Source organism: Lepisma saccharinum, chromosome 20 (genome assembly GCF_977018435.1).
Source record: "Lepisma saccharinum chromosome 20, izLepSacc3.1, whole genome shotgun sequence".
NCBI lineage: Eukaryota > Metazoa > Arthropoda > Insecta > Zygentoma > Lepismatidae > Lepisma > Lepisma saccharinum.
In genome coordinates, this window is record NC_139248.1 from 21796215 (window position 1) to 21818803 (window position 22589).

At 38.5% G+C, this 22589-nt stretch overlaps 1 protein-coding gene across 5 annotated transcripts in view; it reads left to right on the plus strand.

The window, feature by feature from the left end:
- The window catches only part of stumps (DBB domain-containing protein stumps), a 170142-nt gene that overhangs the window by 99259 nt on the left and 48294 nt on the right, over nt 1-22589 (plus strand). For all 5 annotated transcript variants that reach the window (XM_083142164.1, XM_083142165.1, XM_083142168.1 and 2 more), the window contains 4 exons: nt 2498-2630; nt 11596-11825; nt 21269-21438; nt 22288-22432. In XM_083142164.1, the coding sequence (XP_082998290.1) occupies nt 2498-2630; nt 11596-11825; nt 21269-21438; nt 22288-22432 (678 nt within the window). The remainder of the gene's footprint in view (nt 1-2497; nt 2631-11595; nt 11826-21268; nt 21439-22287; nt 22433-22589) is intronic.

Here is a 22589-nt window from a genome sequence, read left to right on the forward strand (position 1 = left end):
AATTATAATAGGGTCGTAATTCAAAGTTTACTAAACTTACTGTTATTTTGATTGATTGTGCTAACGTAACTGTTTTCTTAGCAATATTTTCAAACATTTAAAGGCACTAATTCGGTAATTCACATCCATTACTTCGATCTTCAAATATTCGAAGATACAGATAATGCTTCAAACTGGAAAACTTTAGCTGGACAATAATGTGTATAAAGAATTTATAAACATGTTATACTTGTTAAACAAGTTTTTATGAAATAACTTGATGGTTCGTGGTTTGAGGCTATGTTCAAACAATAAATTTTTGGAAGCCTTGCCGATGCAAATATTTATTCCTTTTTCGTAATACCTGGCTAACTGAATTGGCTGAACCAAAATGGTATTAGATCTCTATTTCGGTCCACTTCATGTACAGATAGGCTAATTGGGATCGGACCTAAAAAATACAACGGAATATTCATAACTTCAGTATCATTGGTGTCCAATTGTCTTTATTGTTAGTGACGGTTTATTAACTTCATCTCGGTTTAGAGTGGGCACTATGTGTTTTCACCGAGTATCGAATCCGGAACCCTTTGATTACAACTTACATTGGAAACCTATTTTCTCAACATGAAAAGCATTGAACTTTATCAAGACCCATTAAATTCTCCTGGGGTTTATTTAATGTTGTGGCTGCGATAAACAATATGCAGAAAAGGTTTAAGGAACATCTTGACGTCAAACAACATAGATTGCGTACAGGGATGAGTGACATGCTAGTAAAGGTCATCTGATTGAAGAAAAAAAAAATGAAATTACCCCCCCCCCCCCAACATCAAAGATGGTGATATCACGAATGTGAAAGAGTCGGTGTAAATAAAGGTTTCTTGTTTAATTGAAGCATATTTCAACGTTCCAATAAACCGCTAGCACGATTATGTGTGTGTAACCAATTTAAATTTAAACCAAATTAAACCCAGCTGGGGTTGCCGTTGTTTACTAGTTTTGTTCATTGTATTTCTCCAATCCTGCCTGTACTGTAATTTAATAGCTACATCGTTTCATTCATTTTACCCTTGACAAGAACGTAACGCAACGTTGAATAAATAAATACACAATGATCAACTACAAGAATTGCATTTGTGGAGTGGTTTTGTTATTTGTGTATGGAATTAGTGATAACAATTCATTTACGAATGTGTAATTTGAACAGTTCGGGGTTAAATCAGTTATGCAAAAGAAAATATAAAGAAAGAGGAAACTTGTCATAAATTGATCAAAATTCTTTATCTCGCGGATATTGCTACAATCGTTAGAAAATTTGTCGTGCAAAGTCAGGATGAGTGACGCCATACGAGGAACGAGAAAGCTTACTCCCTGCAATAACTTTCATAACAAGTGTGCATATGTGTGTGTGGGTACACAGCACCAGCGGCCATTTCGGGGAGTGGGCCTAAAATTTAAGGAAGCTTGTGGAATTTTGGGGGGCACTAAGTACTTTGCCCACTAGGGTACGCAGGATTATTATTTTTATTAGCGGAGATACTATGGAACGTACATAGGTACGCCTAACGGGCGGGATACACAATAAAATATTTCTTAATTGCAATTTTTATAATATTCGTTTTAAAATTTGTTCAAGAACAACAATGGCATCTGTGGTCATTTTAAACTGGGTTTGAATTTACCACTTTCGGTTTTACCGAATTATTTACTGCGTTCATCTGAAAATTTTGATTTTGGAGGGGGCTGTGGCCCCATCAGCTCACCCTCTGCGTACGCCAGTAACATTTCCTCCCCTGTCCGCTAAAGTGTCCCTATACTGTGACGATAACTTAGTAGCAATCACGATTCGTACAAAACAGCTCCAAATCGACTGTTAAAAATATCTATGCTTGTTGTTTTTCTAGTCTGGCCCTCCTAACCTAACCACATGCGCATTATTGAGTTATAGTTGAGGAATGGTTAGGTAGGAGGATCAGGTTTAGAACTCTTGGCAATTAATTCTAGCGTTTGGTGGAAGCTGCATGTGCCCCGCACCAGACTCTGTGTTTGACAGCCAGTGGTGTAACAAGACACCAAAGATGCTGAACAACGTAAAGTCGACCATTAACTCCAGAGGAAGTGTTCTGTTGCACCAGCTCAGAGTATTTGTATGATATTACATTAGAATTTTCCATAGCAAACGGAAAAGCAATTTTGGACAAGAATTTCTATTAAAAAAGCTCCTTTTGCGTCAAATGTTTAACCTATATTGTTTGATACTGATTTTGTGTATAATTCATTTCATCAAATTATTATTTTCAAATATTAATGGTTCTGTTTTAATACTGATTGCTTGTTAAGTGCTTATTTTTAAAATAATTTTGTGATGGTTTATTTCATTGTACGTGTTATATTCATATTATAGAAAACTGCTTTCTTTATATTCTTTGCTTCTTCTTTGCTACCATGGGTGTAATACTAAATCAGTAATGACATGAAACAAACTAAAGTTGTTAATTTGTCTCGTATCTTTCAGGAGGTCGACATGCAGACATGGTGGACATCCTCATAATCTCTAGTCGCAGCAGTGAGGATTCTGAAAGATGGGTCAGCTACCTCAAGTCATGCTTTCTTCAGATCAGCAAACAACACAATCGTCAGCCATTCAGGTAAAGTTTACGGTGCAGCAGAAATGCATTCAATACACATCCCAACAAATCAACTGGCCATACATTAGAAATGTCAGATGCAAAAAATACAGGGTGTTTCCGTGACCTTCAATCAAACTGGCAGGGTGGGTGGCGAGTGGAGACTGACCCAAGTACCAATATAAGATAAGGAACCCTGGTCTGGAAACGCATCATTAAAAAGTTAAGCCAAAACAAGTTGGATCTGTCCAGTGACGTGCACTGAGGAGTAGCTAGTCTAGCAGAGATAGATTAATCAATCTCACATCTCTAATTATTTTCAAATCACAATATTTATTGTCTTGTTAAAGCCACAGTTCATATGCAACACTTTCTTTTTCACGCGCTTCTCGTCCCTCGGTGTGATCCGCCGACAAAACTGACCTAGCTCGCTCTTCTTCCGCCTTAGCAGTTCCAGGTAGAAACGACTTTCCTAAGGAAAAGGGAAGATTTCTGCCTCTCCCTCCCTTGCCCCCTCGCCCCCGCTGCAATGGTTGAAAGCCCGTGCTTTCAGGTCTCTCAGGACAGATAGAGGATTGGTTTCCATTCGATTCCTTTGTAACTCCTCTAAAGAACTCAAGCGAAAATTGTGTGCAGTACTTATGTTCTCTGTATTTACACAACATTTTACACGTTGTACAATATGTATGTATAACATGGGATGTAGTTTTATTATTTATGAAATGGGAACGTGTTATGTGTATTTATTATTTTTTTTTCAAATATAGAATATATAATGATTAAATTACAAATATTTGCTCAGGCTCTCTCTGGCTCTCGTTTTAGTAGTGTTTTTTTTAAAAAAAAATATACTAATCTCTTGGCCTCCAACGGATTTATTTATTTGGGCAAGAGAACGCACATTCATATTGTTCTTGGTTAGGTTTATTTTACTTCGCTTTTCTGCCACATTTGGTTATCGCGAAAATGAGGATGATATGATGAAATTGATGAAGGGACCTCATATGAACAATCCAGGCCAGGATTCGAACCCGTTGAGAGCGCATTCTTGTTCCTATGTGTTGTACTCTGCAGTGAATAATGAAATAATTTGGAATGAAAAATGTATCTCAGAACTCAAGACGCCAAATGAATATTATTGAAGAAACTACAAAAAAGTGTGTTTTGTTACCTGCTTTGTTTCTGTGCATAAAGTGAATTTAACACCAAATCAACCAACCGTGGGGGAGTGGTTATCACAGCGTGCTACGACACCAGGAGTTCCGGGTTCGAACCCCGACCTGGGCATGGGTGTTCTTTGTGTTTGTCCCTTCATTAATTTATCGTATCATCTTCGCAATTAACCAAATGTGATAAAAAAGCGACGCTAAGTAACAAAAATCAAATCAAATTGATTGATTGATTTGGTTTATTTTACTTCGCTTTTCCGCCACTTTTGGCTAATCGCGAAGATAATAAAATATAATTGATGAAGGGACACACTCAAAGAATAGCTACCCATGGCCAAGCCGAGATTCGAACCCAGGATGTCTCGCTTAGTAGTCAAATCAAATCTTTTTTATTTTCAAATGGGGTGGGGGTTACGTCTACTTTTTTTAGTACTGATTCATCATTTTGCAATCTTTTCCTGTGATTGACGTTCTATTTTTAGGAATACTGGGCCCTAAAGGGGGGAGGGGTATGAGCCACACCAACTCCCCCCCTTGAGCACGCCACTGATTGCTACCCCAAGTGTCGACGTCACCGCACGTCACTGGATCTGTTTATGACAGTGGAGGGGCAAGGAAGGTATTTTTTCCCAGAAGGGAGTAAACAAGACAAATTTTCCCCAAAAATATTGTTGTTCCCTAAAAAACATTCCTTAAGTTTGAATTTATGGTGTTCATCCAATAATTAACACATATTATTGTGGCTAAAATGAAATTATATGTGTGAAATTCATAATTTTTGGTTGGTGTTCATTTTCCAGGGGGGCCACGGCCCCCCTTGCCCCTCTTCCGGACGCCCATGTTGCCAGGGCAGTTGTTTTTATAGAAATTTTGGCAATCTTAACTACACATAAGCTAGATAATGAATACGTGCTGTTATATATCTATTCTTAAACAGTATTTATACATGCCGGACCCTGTGGCCGAGTGGTGTCGGCCCCTGTGGCGAAGGGGTTAGCTACAACGCCAGGAGTTCCGGGTTCGAGTCCCGGGTAAAACATGGGTATTTGTGTTTGTCCAGATGATAAGAAACTGTAACAATTGAATATTGTAAAAGTGAGAAAAAGTGTGAATGATGGGTTATACCTCCATGTAGGGGGGGTATTTCCTTTTAAATAATAATAAAAAAAATATGGTTAGTACATTGCGCTGCGACGCCAAGGGTCCCGGGTTCGAATCCCGCTCGGGCTTGGTTGTTTGTGAATGTTCATTCATAACTCATCCCCATCTTCGCAAATTAGCCAAGAGGCACAAAACACGAAGTAAAATAAACTAAATGAATCAATCAATCAAGTATTTATACCTATTCATGTAATATAATTATTTTAATGTAAACGTTGTTATTATTGAGACACTCGGTTCCGGACCCTCCAGAAATATAGTCTTAGATACGTGCCTGGGGATGAGGTATGGTCAGCACGACGAGCCCCCAGTCGTTGTTGTAGGATTTCTAGGACCGGATTGCGCTACTCATTCGTTCCTCCCCAATTTCCTGACGATGGTGGGTCGCCACCGGTCCCATACACTGGCTCAAATCTCGGGATAAAAGTTGTGACGCTTCCATTTGGAGACTCGAACCTGCATGCGTCCGGTAGCCGGAGTCCAAAGCTTGCTCCTACGGCACGGCCACTGTGCGAGACTGTCATAAATATGATAACATATATAATGATACAGTCATAGGCGTGCTCAGACCCTCTGATTAGAAGGGGGGCAAGAGCCTGTATGGAGTTTAATCGGATAAAGGAGAACCTCATTTCATCTGTTTTATTGTATTGATGGGTACGAAATGGAGCCTATCTAGAATGTGTCCGAACCCGTCAAAAATCGCTGTATTAGAATTCAATCATTCGTGTCACTTACGTTTTTGCCCCCTCTTTTATTTTCCTTCTCTGTGCTTAAGACTAATTTACATATAAACATGGTTTCTTGCAGCAGATTCAAAATAACTACACATAAGTTATTTATTTCCAACAGTGATAGTCTCAAATGGGGCGTGGGAGGAGGTTAACCTCTCACTTTTTTGCCACTTAATACTGAGCCTTGTCTACCAAGAAAAAGTGAACTGTCCTTGCACCCCCATCCCCCATTTTTTTGCACCAATCGCCGCTACTGATTTTTAATGTATGGGCAATTTATTATTCATACACATAGAGGTAATATAACTAATGAATGAAATGTGTGGGATTGTTAATAACAAATTTGCTAGAGAACGAATATGGACAGTTGAATTACATGGGAACTTTCGTCGTCTTAAAAATACTTATCTTTTTAAAGCCCATAATATTGTTTAATCACGTTGATAGAATTCATCCACACAAAATTTTTAAGTGAGATTGTTAGGGGGCCACTGCCCCTTCTCTATTTATTAACCAGTCGCCTATGACGGGGCGAATGCTCCAATTACAATAGGCATTACAATTTGATATATACAAATATCATTTACATAAATACATACACATAAATACAAGCACACAGTAGTTATTACACAAAACCTTATATACTAGGTCGTTCAAGTCAATCGGGGACTTTTTTTTTTAAAAAAAATAGAAGAACAAATTTCAAAGTGTGGTAACTGGATTTATTTTTCCCCATAACCTCCTGCTACAGTTATACACTTATCCCAGCGTTTAACTAACGCCTGGAATGCTTCCGCATAGAAGGATTTATCATTACGGCGGAACCATTGTAGGACAGTATTCTTCACTTCATCATCAGTGTTGAAATGTTTTCCTCCAAGGAATTCCTTCAGGGGTCCAAACAGGTGAAAATCACTTGGCGCTAAGTCAGGACTATAGGGGGTGTGTGGTAATATCTCCCAGCCGATTTCCTGGAATGTTTGGAATGTGTGTTGAGCGGTATGCGGTCGTGCATTGTCTTGCAAAAAGAGAACACCCTTTGTGATGAAACCCGGACGTTTCTTCCGTAAACTCTTATGCACACCACGCAGAACACGGCAGTAATACTCACTGTTGATAGTGACACCATGGGGTAAAAAATCAACGTGAATAATCCCCTGTTTATCCCAAAAGACACTTGCCATCACTTTACCAGCAGACGCAACTGTTCGAAATTTCTTGGGAGGTGGTGATTCCGTATGCTTCCACTGCATCGATGCTCTTTTGGATTCTGGAGTGAAATGGTGAAGCCATGTTTCATCACATGTCATGATGCGATTCAGAAAATCCTGGCCTTCCATGTCATAGCGGTCCTTGAGTTCTCTGCAGACTTCAACTCTTCTGTGTCGGTCAAAAGCGGACAGCTGCTTTGGGACCCACCGTGCACTCACTTTTCGGAACAACAAATGATCATGAATTATTGTGTTCACTGTTCCTAACGACAGATTACACACCCTTGCAATTTCACGACAGGTTATGCGACGATTGTCCAGGATCAGCTGCTCCACGCGCTGAATGTTTCCAGGAATGATTGCCGTGGGCTGTGATCCACCACGACCGGGATTGTCAGTAATAGAGATACGGCCATCTTTGAAGCGCTTACACCATTCAAATGTCTTACTGCGACAGAGTGTCTCATCACCGTACTGAGCCTGAAGTCTTCTGTAAATTTCTGCAGGTTTTCTGTCCTCGTTCACTAAAAACTTCATCACAACACGCTGTTCCATGTAGACATTCACACTGTTGTCCGCCATCTTGAATAACGATCTATGCAGAAACGCGGGAAATGAGCGCCACCTACGAGTAACAGCACACAGTTGCCAGTTCCTACTGCATACAAAACCTCCAGCCTAGGCGTCTATTTAAACCTGGAAAAAAAAAAGTCCCCGATTGACTTGAACAGCCCACGTAGATACGAATACAAAAAGTTATACAAATACAAAAGTTACACAAATACAAAAAGATACATGTATATATTACATATTTTAGACAGAGGAGAAAACTAAAGAACAGAAGAAACAAAAAATAAACAAAGAAGGAAAATTAACAAGCTATAAAAGCTTGAGAATAATATGGAAATTTATACAAATTATACAAATACCACTATTTAAATTATAAACAGCAATAATCAATACAAAGCAAGGTTCAAATTTGCATTAATTTATATGTATACAATTTTGATTATAGATATAAGAGATAAAAGCTACAAATTATATTTAAGACTATAAATATATCAATTTAAAAATTGGATGTTTTTTATTTGTATATTATATCTATAATGTTATTTAAACTATATACAAAGTTTTTTAAATATTAAAAGCAAAATCCAAATCAATTCCATTCGAGACAAAATTATTGTGTTTACTTAATAATCTAATGATTGGAGAATTTTGATGGAATTTTGTGTTTGATTTATTGCAGTAAAATGGTTGTCTTACTCTTAATATCTTATAATTTACATTTTTATCAACTGTAAGATATTCACACTCTTGCCCCCTCCGCCCGTGCGCACGCCTATGGATACAGTAGGCTATATACAGGGAGGTTATTTCAGTCGTTCACCGTCAGACCGTCGGCCGTCGAGCGCCTCCTTCATGCAACAGTTCCCGGCAAATTGACTTACAGGAAGCCCGTAACAGAAACCGCTTGCTTTGTAATGTTTCCACTTTTCACAATTACAGTTACAATTACAATTGAAATAAGCACGTACCTTGTCGCAAGGATGCTGGAAAAGGTGTCCTCCCAAATACAAATATTTCTGGCACCTTATTTCTGACATCTAAACCTAGATTAGACATCGCTACTTTATCCTCAGTTGTCGCGACAGCGCCGGCAGCTTATCGGGGGTCGGGGGAGTTGTCAGCCGCGAGAAGGCGCTTCATACTGAACAAACGCGACACCTGTCGCCAGTGATGCCAACCGTAGGGACATGTCCCTACGCATAGGGACTTTCACTATATTTCGCCCGCGTAGGGACAGATTTTACCAAATAAGGGAAAACGTAGGGACTTTTTTCAATCTTGGAAAACAACATTTTATTGTGCAAAGGTGCAAAGCTTACTCGCCAGTCAGTTGCACTTTCTTCGTGCTCGGTTTGGAATGAATGGATTAGTTTATCTGGATACTTTAGCGAGGAGGAGAAAAAAGAACTAACCAACAAATCTCCATCAGAATTTTGAAACATGTTATCGGTTACCAAGAACTTTCAAGGCAAGTTATTTTTTGAAAACATTTTCACTCTCGCGAAAATAGTGCTAACATTGCCACATTCTAACGCGGAAACGGAAAGAATATTTTCAATGTTAAGTGATACAAAAACAAAAAAAAAGATAAATAAAATGGGACCAGAATTGTTTAAGACTGAAGGAAATACAGCATCACCAACCAACATCTATCTCTTGGCAGCAGCAGCATGTATGACTTCAAATAACATAATCAACAGTAAACGACTCAACGTTATTCATTAGGGGTGTGCGGGATCCCGAAAAGTCAGGACCGGGATCGGGAAAAAAAATTCCCGTCCCGATACCGACTTCGGGAAATGACTTCCCGACTTTTCGGGATCCCAAACAGTCGGGAAATAGCTACCGAATGGTCACTTTAAGAAGTCGTTAATTTTCGACGTTTTCTGCATTGTAAGTTTCTGTAACTTATCGGAAATTGTAAGTTTTTAATCTAGAAATGCCAAAACAATCACTTAAAGTGAAAAGCAAATTTTTTCGTCCCGACCCAAAAAATTCTGTCCCGCACACTCTAATTATTCATTAAGGCAAGAATTTACAATACCGGACCATTCTGTAATTTCTATGCTACGTCTTATACTCACGAAATAATTAGTCGTGATGATTTATCTCAAGTTAACATGTTGGGGTGAGGTAAAAAAATTGGGTCATTAACGTGTATAAGTTGTAAAATAAGCTTTTTCATTCTCGCAATGATTCTCAGTATACAAGTATGGTAGCCATATTTGTTGATATGAACAATTGACGACGTTCGCAATTAGTTACGCTGTCTACAGCGTTGCCACACTGTTGATTTCATACTTGGAGAGCATGGATCGTGTAAGAATGGCGGAAGAGAACAGTAAAAATGTTGTTAATGTTGTACAGATTGTTAGGTGGAGTGTGCAGGAGGATGGCCGTGGGCTAATTAATAAACTTATGGATTTCGGTATATTGCCGAAAGAAGGTGCTTACATGTGACAGCGACAATCACGATGTAGAAGAACATGTGGAGTGTGGACTGATTTGATTACAGGTAAGTTTGGTAATAGTGCATCGATCGTAAAAGTGCAGAATACGAAAATGGCGTCTTCGATGATGAACGTTTGCCGTTAAAGTGCTACGAAAATAAGATTTTTTTTATCGGTTCGTAATCACAATTAACCCAAAACTATTCACGTATAGCCCCACTGACCATTCTCGGTAAGTTTAGGTTAAGTTAGGTTAGGCAAGGCAAACATAGTTAAAAATTTGGGGTCGAAAAACCATGCACAGGTAGCCCCACAAACGTTTGACGAATAGCCCCACGAACCATTCAGGTAAGGTTAGGTTAGGATAGGATAGGCAAACATAGTTAAAATTTGGGGTCGTAGTAATATCAGGAATGTATATTTAGTTTTTAAGTATTGGAAACACAAAATCTTCCAGTAAACAATGAGCAATCGTGCCGATCGCGGACCACTCAATTTCACTTATTTTGCAATTTCTACACGTGACCCCCAAATTTTAACTTCAAATTCGTGATTAGGAGGCCTCAATTAGTGAGTATGCGAAATATTACAAAAATCAGGGAGGGGTCCTGTATTGTAAATTCGCTCCTTCATTAATTGTGGAAGCACCGAGCAGAAAGATTTGGTAAGTAAATGTGTATATTTTATCTTCTGTTTTGCATGCTCATGAGGTGTTGTTTTTTTTAGTCGCTTTACTTGGCGTAGGGACATTTGGTCAGTTGTAGGGACATTGCCGAAAAATGGTTAGCAACACTGTCGGCTACCAGACGTAGTGAGTGTACCGTACCCTCATGCACACTTCTGTTTGCGTTTATCAGTACGCGTGTTTTTTATACGGTTTTATTCATTTATTCAGTGCTAGTGCTTTATTGTGTGTTAATTGTTATTCATTCATTAGTTATGCCGCTAAACAAATATAGTCTTGAACAAAGAGTTTTTATGTACGATAATTACGTGAAAACGAATTCTTGCAGAAAAGTGGTCAGGCAATTACGAGAGACAGGATCTCTTGAACCTAAGAAACGTGTTGTATTGCTGTTGAAACATCTCTTATAACACAGGAGGTTAGTGATCATCATTATTATTACTTTTAAATATCATTTTACGCTTTCGGTTTGCTTTATTTGCCGGGATGCTCTCTTCCATTTCTGTCATACTGAGGATAAAATAGCGATGTCTAATCCAAGATTAGATGTCAGAAATAAGGTGCCAGGAATATTTGTATTTGGGAATACACCTTTTCCAGCATCCTTGCGACAAGGTACGTGCTTATTTCAATTGTAATTGTAACTGTAATTGTGAAAAGTGGAAACATTACAAAGCAAGCGGTTTCTGTTACAGGCTTCCTGTAAGTCAATTTGCCGGGAACTGTTGCATGAAGGAGGCGCTCGACGGCCGACGGTCTGACGGTGAACGACTGAAATAACCTCCCTGTACCACGATTGTCTCGATTTCACAACTGACGGTAAATCAGTCGCATGCGCAGCAAGACAACATTACAAACACACAAACCAAAACATGCCTGTACTATTTTGCACAAAAGTTCTTATGAAAGTAGAATTTAGCGATCTTAAAGAAAAAGCAGCTACAACTTAATCAAAATTGTGACGATTTGTTACACAATATTAAATATTTGTCGTATTCTATTCCAGGATATTGTCCTTGGGCCTCGAAGAATTTGGCAGTACCATTCCATTTTCACTGGAAGAGATGATCGTCCACGTAAAGCTCCAGATAGTGATCGTGTGTCCGCAGTTCCTGGAGTATGTGTATCAGAATCCAGGGAACGGGTCCACTTTGGGACGACTCCTGAATCCGGATCGAGTCGCCGCAATGCTTCTGGGAGTGGACGAATCGGATGTGAACGAACAACACAGAGCAGGTGAGTCACGAGTCGTTTTACTCATATTGCTTGCAACGGGACCTTTGCATGGTTTGTACTTTGAAGTGGTGGCGAGTTTAATATTCCATTTCGGGGACTGTTTTATGTTTTAGTGGTGAAATTTGTGTGAATCTCAATGGACTGTATTGGCTTGACGTCACTTAGGCCGTGTCCGAAAGGTGCAAAACCGTACTTGAAGTATGGTACTCCGAGTATGGTCTTGCAGTGCGTTCTTGAAGTCGTGGACGGGGAGTGAAAGTCCTTCGAATTGCACTTCAACTGCAGCGCCAAATACGATCAGTAGATAAAACTGAGAACACATTGTTTTCCCCGCGTTTTAAACGCTTTCTTTTTACCATAGAAATCACACAACATTTTTAAATGTTCTTACACATGCATTTCCACACATTAGAAGAACTTTAACCAACAACTTGCTGGCCCGTAACGTATATTTAACCTGTGTTCCTGGCTTGCTACCTCCGTGATTTTAAACAAATGAACAACGAGTGCGTAAATCACGTGACCTAGTCAGCAACGGTCTGTGCTGCGAGTTGTGCACTTGGCGCTTTCGAACTGTACTGACGTCACTTCCGTCAAGATCATACTTCAAGTCTGTATTTTGCACCTTTCGGGCAGAACCTTATGCCACTCGAGGCTATCCAATAATTTGTCTCGTATTGTTGTCATTTTAGAAATAAAGTACCTGGGTTTTAACAAGACAAACGATTTCTTAATTATACACCTAAAGAATTCTCCCAACTTAATGACTGTTCGTAATAATTTTCCGCAACAGAATTGCGTACACTTTATATCCAGGATTGCGCACAAATCTCACTGACCTGTTTTGCGGGCAGATTTTGATCGAACGTTGCCACTTTGATAGCTTTAAAGTCTCTGCGCAAAACTGATATTTTCTTTAGACAAGAAGAGAGAGAGAAGAACGGCTTGAGAACATTTTACATCTGACAACATCGCCTCATTTTTCTTGTGCGAAATCCTGTACATTGTGACAGCTTCTCAACGGCTTATCAGATACCACTGATAAAATCGGAAAAGTGTGCGCAATCCGGCTGTAGCCATAATTTTTAGTTCTCCAAATTTGATACATGTCAGGGTTTTATTGTTTACACTCGTGGTCATATTGTTGTTATGAAAGCAATGGAGAATATGGACTTATGACATGTGTTGTGTTTGCTTCAATTTATACAACAAATCTCAGAGTTCAGCCCACCCAATGAATTTCAAAAGTTGTCACTGGTCACGAGCAGAGAACGAACCAGAACCATATTAGTGAGACGCCACATTGAGTCCAAACAAACCCGCCACATTCTATTTCGGCATCTATTTCTTTACTCCAGTTATTCTTCACCTCAGTGGCGTACGCAAGGGGGGGTTACCGGGTTTAAACCCCCCCCTTGAGCTTTTGAAATATTATGGAAAATGCTGTAGAAAAAAATAAAAATGGCTAATTTATCACAGTCAAAGATCTGCGACAGTAATAATAATAATAATAATAATATAATAATAATAATTTGAATTATTATTCCCATGCAGCATGAAGAAAACACAACATTCCAAACACAATCTAAGCGGCCGCAAAGTTCTTTTTTTTTTTTTTTTTTTGCAAAAAGTCGCGCAGTGACTCGCGAAAATTGTGAAAATTCCTTGCTTCGTCGCAGTGTGCCGACCTTATTGCAAACGTTCTTCCTGGTACTGATTTCGCATCCCCTTGTGAACTCTCAAGTGATGCTGAGTCTATATCCACTTCATTAAATAATGTTGAAGAAGTGCTTTGTGAATCACCTAGAAGTGATAAATGTGTTGGAATGTCTATAAACTTACTTTTCAACGAAAACATATATTCAGTGGAATTTAGCAACATGTATTCTCGCGTTTCATCATCATCCTGGGCGAGTTCCATAGGTAAAGGTAATGTAAATTCCCCCGTGCATATAGCACCGTGCCATGAAGGCACACGTTGTTGTGTGGTGGGCCCCAAAGATTCTCGACCTCGAACTATTTTGCAGGTGATGTGATCAGCACCATGCTCCGCAGCTTTTATCCCCCAGGGTTGCTCTCAGGTACCCATTGCTATGAGGCTGGGTGCGGAGACAAGGCTGGATAAATTCCAACCAATTCCGGGAAGCGAACCCAGATATCCCACGAAGTTGTCAGACTAGACCAGCGCGGCTCCTTGAATGAGTTTCATATTTCGATTATTTCAATAAATTTAATATATTTGCTTGTTTTTATGGATTTTCTTCACACTTAAAATGTCTCACTTATCATATACAAATAACCGTTGACAATTATTTTGTAACAAAGAAAGAAAAGAAATGTAATTTTGTTCTATTTCTTTCATAAATAGCAGCTGCATTAGTAGTAATTAAATTAATTAATTAATTAATTATAAGAATTATTAAATAATTAATTATTATTATTATTAAAGTATAATAAAACAATGGTAATGTGAATTTGTAGAAAGTTTTCGAAATAACACCCCCCTTGATGAAATCCTGCGTACGCTACTGCTTCACCTTATGCTTTGTATGTGTAATAATATCTACGTATTCTCTGAAATCTCCTTTTTTACATTGATGTACAATACACAGCACAATTTTATTTCATACTACTGTCAAAATTTTGAAAGTTACCCCTTGCGATAAAAAATCCAATGATATCGCTCGCGTAAGGAAACTCCCGTAACGGGTTTGTGTGGACTCAATCTTGCTCATTTGTCTGTTCGTTACGTCACCACTAATATTCCACTGCAAGAGTATTTCGTTCAGGTGGACTCAAGCCGGCCTCCGTGGCGGAGTGATTAGCACAGCGCGCTACGACGCTGGAGGTCCCGGGTTCGAATCCCAGCCTGGGCATTCATCAATCCTTCATCATGTCATCACCCATCCTCATCTTCGCGAGTAGCCAAAAGTGGCAGAAAAGCGAAGTAAAATAAGCCAAATCAATCAGGAGGTGGACTCAAGGTTGGAAAAATTGGTTATTTTTTTTTCGCCACTTTTGGCTAATCGCAAAGATGATGACGAGTGATGATGTGATGGAATAGATGAAAGGACACTCACAAAGAACGTCATCCATGCCCAGGAAGATATGTTTCGTGGTGATACCTGCTTCAGTAGTTATGGTTACAAAGATGAACCCAGTTTCTTTTTGTTCTGTTTCTTCTTTGTTCCTCTCATTTTGTTTTTCATACTCTCTCTCTCTCTCTCTCTCTCTCTCTCTCTGTATCTTTCCTCCTCCTCTTTCTTTGTTGCTCTCATTTTGTTTTTCATACCCTCTCTGCACCTTTCTGCTTCCCCACTCTTTGTTCCTCCCATTTTGTTTTTCATACTCTCTCTATAACTTTCCACCTCCTCTCGTTGCTCTCCCTCTTCTTTCTCTCTTTCATCTGCCTGTCCTTACCCCGGTAACTGCTTTTTGCAGGTCAGCGAGTCTCTGGCGCCTGGATCCAGGGCCAGGATGATCCTCTGTGGAGTCGTGTTGTCCTGTGTTTGTCCTTGTGTATGCCGATCCTGTTTTGTTTTTTAATAGGCAAGGGGATTTTATCCTCAGAAACAGTATAGTTTCGGTTCGAATGAATGAATGAATTAGTTTTAATTATTGAGCGAGGAAGTTCTTGAGAGACATCTTTTATGTTCTGGTTAGGAGCCTGTCCTGAATGTTGTTTCAGTTAAGGGTTTATCCCCGTGATGGGCAGAAGTAGCCTATGTGCTGATGTACCCATACTATAAAAATCAATCAGTTCTTTCTCTTCTCTTTTATCTGTCTTTCGTCTACTTTCCTTCCTTTCTTCCTCTTTCTTAGGTATCTGTTTCTCATTCTATCTGTATCTCACTTCCTATTTTCATTCCTGTGTATGCGTAAGAGAGAGAGAGAAAGAGAGAGAGAGAGAGATGGATCCTAGACATTCATGCTTTTAAACAGAAAGCAACATATCTTCAACTTCAAGTAATCCCAAAGAACCCAAGCGAACATCACGTCACATCGTGGGCGGAAGTTCCAGATATTTCAAAGACGCAAGCTACGAACATAAAACTTGACCCGCCCTATCAAAATGCGCTCGTCTGCCGCGGCAGATAATCTTCAGAAACCGTCTCCATGGCAACCCTTGTCGAGGTGCAGCTGTTGATGACAACATCCGCTCTCGTGCTCGTCACCTGCAGGAGATAAATAATAAAAGAAAAGGATATGGCGAGGAGGGTCAATGTTGACTCTAAGCTTTCAATCTTACTTCATAGATGGCACCACAAGATCATTAACGTTAATTCCGTACGAAAATCAAATAATGGCTTAAAAATTGAGCATTATTCTACACATTTTTATATGGTAATTAGGTTCTGAAAGGCATGAGGAAAATATACTGTATTATTAACTTTATAACAATAATAATTCGCAGTTTAGTTAAACTCTTCTAAATGAACAATTTCTCCACTCCTTCAAGAAAAGCTCCGAGCCAAAAAATACTGCAGTAAACCGAATTGTTCAAAACTGTTGTTCGAATTCGTTAAGTAGGAGACGGTAGTAGCAACGTTATTCTCTTAAGAAAGACCGATAGTTCACAAAACTTTTCCTTTCGGCGTTAAAATATATTTTCAACCAAACATGATATATTTTTATGCCCCTACAACTGCAAACAGAAAATGTTAATCACTAGAAGGTATAAAATGGATTATCAGATTAGAATAAAACCTTCATTAGCTCTTAGCTGAATAGTTGACGTCGCCGAAGGGTAGAAGACAGGCAAGAAAATGCGCTGATAACGCTAAGTTTCACCACTCCCCGCCCCTACTTACAATTTCTACCAAACGGAAAAGTTTTTTTTTTAAAAAAAAAAAACAACTTCTTTGACGAACTAACAGAAAATATCGGCTTTCTCGTCCCATTGGATTGCTTTAAAGTGCTTTAGATGTTTTAGTAAATCAAGTAAATAATAGTAGATTTCAGGGTATGAAAAATCAAAGAAAGCTTCACCTTTTTAGCTTTTAATCACCACCGCTTTAAAGTTATAAGGCTGAGAATGGATAGGCACTAACAATTCTCAAAAAATAGGCAGGCAAAAAACTGTATTGCAGACGTTGTTGCTCGTTTTAATCGTATTTTAAGAACAGTTAAGGCATTTTAGTAAATCAAGTAAATAATAGTAGATTTCAGGGTATGAAAAATCAAAGAAAGCTTCACCTTTTTAGCTTTTAAGCACCACCGCTTTAAAGTTATAAGGCTGAGAATGGATAGGCACTAACAATTCTCAAAAAATAGGCAGGCAAAAAACTTTATTGCAGACGTTGTTGCTCGTTTTAATCGTATTTTAAGAACAGTTAAGGCACATTCGTCTCGTGTTGGTACAGTGGGATCCATGAGTATTACCGTGCAAATTGTCCATGACTATTTTCATTATTATTTTTTTTAAAACCTATGTGTTTTTAAGCGTCGGATTTTTATGTATGCTGGTAAAGAAGTTGTCAACAGCTTGTTTTGAGTTTTCTTTTAATTCTTGAAGCTGTTATTGGGTCAAATAAAGTGCACGAACATGGTGATGGACAATTTGCAAGGTAATACTCATGGATCCCACTGTACAATACATGTTGCTTCATTGTTTGTAAGTAGCAGACGATTTTTACGGGGTTTGTCACTTATCGCACAACACTTTAGCAACCTTGTGTACTGACGTCACGGGAGAAGGCTTGTTAATTTTAGGATACATGCCTACATTGTTAGGCTAGGCTAGCTAGGTTTAGTTATCTTAGCCTAAATAATAATTTTTCAGTGGCGCAACCACAGGGGAATTGCACCCCCACCTTGGTCGGAAATGAGTTCAAGGGGAGGCAAACGCAAACATTGACGGCAAAGTGTATCTGCAGGCAGGGGGCAATTACCGTACAGAGCTTCAAATTTTATGCAAATAAAAATACTTTTCGTAAAATTTTCTTGATCGCTTCGTCCGCAATGCCTGCTTTTCTTAGTCTTATCAAGTTCACAACCTTAGCTAGGGGACGGCGGGAGACGGCCCTGGGCGCCGAACAATCTAAATGAAAAAAGTTGTAAAATTGATTGACTGATTTTTTTTGTTGTCTACTTTATGCACAGAAAGGCTAATTGATAGTGGGTCAATAGCTTAAAGTAGGTTCCAAACCACTATGTGCCTCCACCGGGTATCGAACCCGGGACCCCTTGATCACAAGGCGACGATGTTACCACTACACCATCGGGGAGGCACAAAAGTTGTGAAAGAGAGAATGCTTTGGCGTTCCGTGAAATTATTTGCGTCCTGTTAAATCAATATTGATTTCAGCCTGCAAAAAAATTGGATCCAAAAATTTTCGTGCTCGCTTCGCTGTAATGTATTGTAAATCAGCAGACAGACAAATAACATTTGTCTTAATTGATTTGGTTTTAAATGCATGAACAATTGTTTTCAGGAAAGGGGAGCGTGCACATTTCAGAGACAATTTATGTCATTTTTGCTGTTGGTTTATTGTGAGATGGATGAATTGGTTGAGTAATGTATTTAAATAATATATGCTGTATATAATATTTATTAAAGAAACTTTAAATACGTACACAATTTAGTGTCCATGTCACTCCACGTTGCATATATGTCAAACATTATATCGTGCATGAAAGTTATGTTAATGTAAAAAAAGAATTATATTTGGAATGCATTTATCAAACATTACTAATAGTAATAATAATGTTGGTCCTGGGTTCGAATCCCAGGTTGGACATGGATGTTTGCGCCATTCATCATTTTTATCATGCCATCACTCATCCCCATCTTCGCAAATTAGGCAAAAGTGGTACAAGAAGCGAAGTAAAGCAAATCAATAATAATAATAATGTTATAATAACATTATTATTATTAAAATTATTATTATTATTATTGGTAGGTTTATCCCGGTATTTGCCCCCCCAAGACAAAAATTCGTGGTTGCGTTAATTGTTAATTGTATTTATGCTAATGGAACCTAACCTAACCTCGTAGGCATACCTCGTCTGACGTCAGAACACAAGGTTGCGGAAATAAAGTGCGAACGGGCAGACCCTTTTTACGGAACGAGCCACCTTCCACTCCGTGCGTTTCAAAATCTCCACAACTCATTTCAACTCTTGGGACTTTCGGAACGCTTTACGCTATCGTCTGGATGTTTCATTGTTATCATCAGTGTTAAACGAGGGGTGAAAAAAACAAGCCTTGTTCATTCTCTCGCAGCACAGCATTACAGCGATAACAACATCCGCTTTCTGTGGGTTATCTGAAGTTCTTTAAACAGTTTCGCCTCTACCCATTCGTCTGCTGACGGAGATAACCCGTTGCAGTATGTAGATGTTGAGATGTTGACAGAAGTGAGTCAGAAATGTCTTCGTGAATCATTGGAGTATCCCATAAAAAAAAGGAGCAAGAACTTGCTGATTTTGAATAGCTCTTGTCATGGTCGTCGCTAGAAGTTTTGTCGGGAAGGTCAGCCCATTGATAAACGTTGAATAGTAGAAGCACAGGCATACTCAGGATTTTTTCCCGGAGGGTTTGGAATTGTAAAGGTGGATATTTTGTAGGTGCGTTCTGGGGAGGGGGATAGAGTAAAAAAAATCGTATTTCATTTTTAACCTTTGTCTAAAAGTTGTTCAAATACAAAAATGGTAATGGGGGTCATTTTAAAGGGAATTTGCATTTACTGCTTCGGTTTTCCCCGAGTTCTTTACTGGTTTAACGGGAAAATTTTGATTTTCTCAAAATTTCGGGAGGGGATGCAGCCCCATCAGCTCCCCCTCTGCGTACGCCAGTGAGTATAATTAATAATAATAATAATTACCATGGCTATGATTATTAACTTACAATAGTAACTATTATATATTAATAAGAGTAAGCATGTTATTCCTATATTATTGTTGTTGTCGTCATCATCATCTTTATTGTTGTTATTATTATATCCTTGGGATATAATAATAATAAGCCAGTGAGTATAAGTAATAATAATAATAATTACCATGGCTATGATTATTAACTTACAATAGTAACTATTATATATTAATAAGAGTAAGCATGTTATTCCTATATTATTGTTGTTGTTGTCGTCATCATCATCTTTATTATTATTATTATTATATCCTTGGGAGACTTCTAGTCTCTCCACCAGATGAGTGAATATCTAACACAACTGTTTTCATTATTTTTTCATACATTTCATACAGTTAATGTACTGAAACGTAGTGATTCTATTTTCTTACTAACTTTTACACACTAAAGTTAGGGGGGAAATTTAGTCTTCAAGTTTATGTTGTGTGACCTCTCACATAAAAATATAATCGTTGGAGTTTTGTAATCTGTGAAACAATTTATTCTTTGGATTTAGTGGAACAGTATGAAAACATACTCTGGTTCCTTTATTTTACGCTCAGTTCTTTCAATCTGACTGACTGGATCAGCTATTTATATTGTACTGTGGGATGTAAGGTGTGATTATTTCCAAGGACACCTAAATGTCAACCTCCTTTGCATGTAGTACACCCTGGACTGCATTGCGCAGACAAGCGAGGCTCTGGCGTCTGGACTCTCAGCCAGTGTGATCCTCTGTAGGGCTCATGTTGTGTCATCCCTATATGTTTGTGATTGTCCATTCATCTATCTCATCTTTAACCCAAGTAACCAAAAGTGGTTGGCCCAAAGTTGGGCCTGCCGTGGTTCCAACATCGGATGTTGGGCCAACATACTGAGATCTACAGTATGTATAGATTTATTGTATAGCCAAACGTAAACTAGTACAAATTATATGTGTAAAATAAAACAGTAAGAAAAATACACAGCACTTTCTCATCCATGTGGTGTTTTGAAGGTACCTTCAAGTGGTAACACAGAACACTTTCTCGAGTTTTCTTAGTTTCTCACCTTTCATGGAATTTAGTCTGCACATAGCATTGTTTATTTTATATATATAGTTCATAAACCACCTTCACAAGAATGTCTTTAAGAATTTTCTTGTTCGGCTACAGCTAAACAGACAAACCCATAAGCAATTCCAAGCAGCTAACGAAGGACTGGTGAGTGACTACAAGTTACAAATAGCTTCTACTTTCATTAACAAAATATTATATTTTAAGTATGCGCTGTTACTGAAATATTCAAAAGGAAACGCTATTATATGTCACTTAATCCATGGTTGGTCAAGCATTGGCAACAACTGTTGACCCAATGTAAGATGATCTTCAATTTGCGAACCAATGTAACCCAACCTTTCCTATGTAAAAACTCTAGTTGGCCTAACGGTGTTGGTTACTTGGAACCATTCATCCTCATTGTTGTGAATAGCCAGAAATGGCAGAAAAGATATGCTTAATAATAAAAATGAAAGTTTATCACTAGCAACCTTGTTGGCATGTTCTACGTTTTGTGGTTATGTGAACCTACTCTACTTAGTGATGTATTTTTGCAGCCCTATTCTCGTACCAGCAATGGAGCCGAATGTCGGCGAAGGACCAGGATGAAAGCTTCGTTCAGGAATTCCTGAAAGCAGCCATGAGCATTCTGACCAAAGCACTGCAGGAGCAAGTTAAAAGGAGTGACAAGGCACAGTTCTCCCTTCTTCCGAAGAAGGTGAAGGAGGTGAGTACCCTCTCAAGGGTAACATTTCAAATGAAGACATCCCAAGTAATCAGAAGTGGTTGGCCAAGTGTAAAGACATACAGTGATTTTGGCCATGGTGCCAATAGGTGGTTTTTGTGTTGAGCCAATGCACTGAAAACTAAAGTAGGTATATACTTGTGTTGTGATATACAGGGTGATTCAAAAGTCCCTTAGCACACCCTATAAAATGTAGAGTTAGGCTGGGTACAATTGGTCATGGTAGAAACAGATTAGGCCTAGGGTGAACCATATTGATGTGTTCAAAGTGGACGTCCACCATATTGAATTCAACTCAAAACTTTTGAATGAGAAGGGAAAGGGGATATAACAAAATTAGGGTAGAATTTCATGAGAACTGCAGTGGTGAAAGTTTTTTAACGTATCTTTAACCAGTAAAAAGTTATGAATGGATTCTTGTACTAATTTTCTTCTTTTCGAGGTGTCAGAAAGAAACAAATCATCCTTCGTTCTTTGTATGTATGTTCGATATTATTATATTTGAAGTAAAACTAACTGCTTATTTGTTGCAACAAGAACTCTCTCCCTGATGGTTGGAGGGGATTTTTTAAGGACAAGATTGTTGATATGGGATGGAACTTTTCCTGTCCCCCAAGGATTTTGCACCCTGGCTTTTGACCAGATGAGTTCTGGAAAGGTTACTGAGCTTTCAAGAGCTATTGTAGAAGGTAGAAGATGAGAGTTACACTAGCTCTCAAAAGCTCTGAAACCTTTCGAGAACTCACCGGTCAATATCCCGAATCGGTTCATTACATGCTAATATTTATTGAAATTTCAAATTTCAGCAGGCATTTCTTAAATGTTTTTCAGGGTCAGAACAAAGTTATCGTGCTGCTAGCTGAACCAACAGAGAGAGAAGATAAGATTAAAATCACAATTGACAAGAATGGAGAAGTATTAGATGTCCCAACACCAAAGAGGAGGAATCCTTACACTCTGCATTTTACAATGCCAGGTAAAACCACTGATTTCAGTTATTAATGCTCCTTTCTTTCTCAGAGTTGCATGTTTATGGATGGTTCAAATTGGAAAATAATTCTAAAGGTATTCTATTTTTTTTTAAGGTTATGGCATAGTAAAATCATATTGTTTCATTATAATAAGGAACAAAT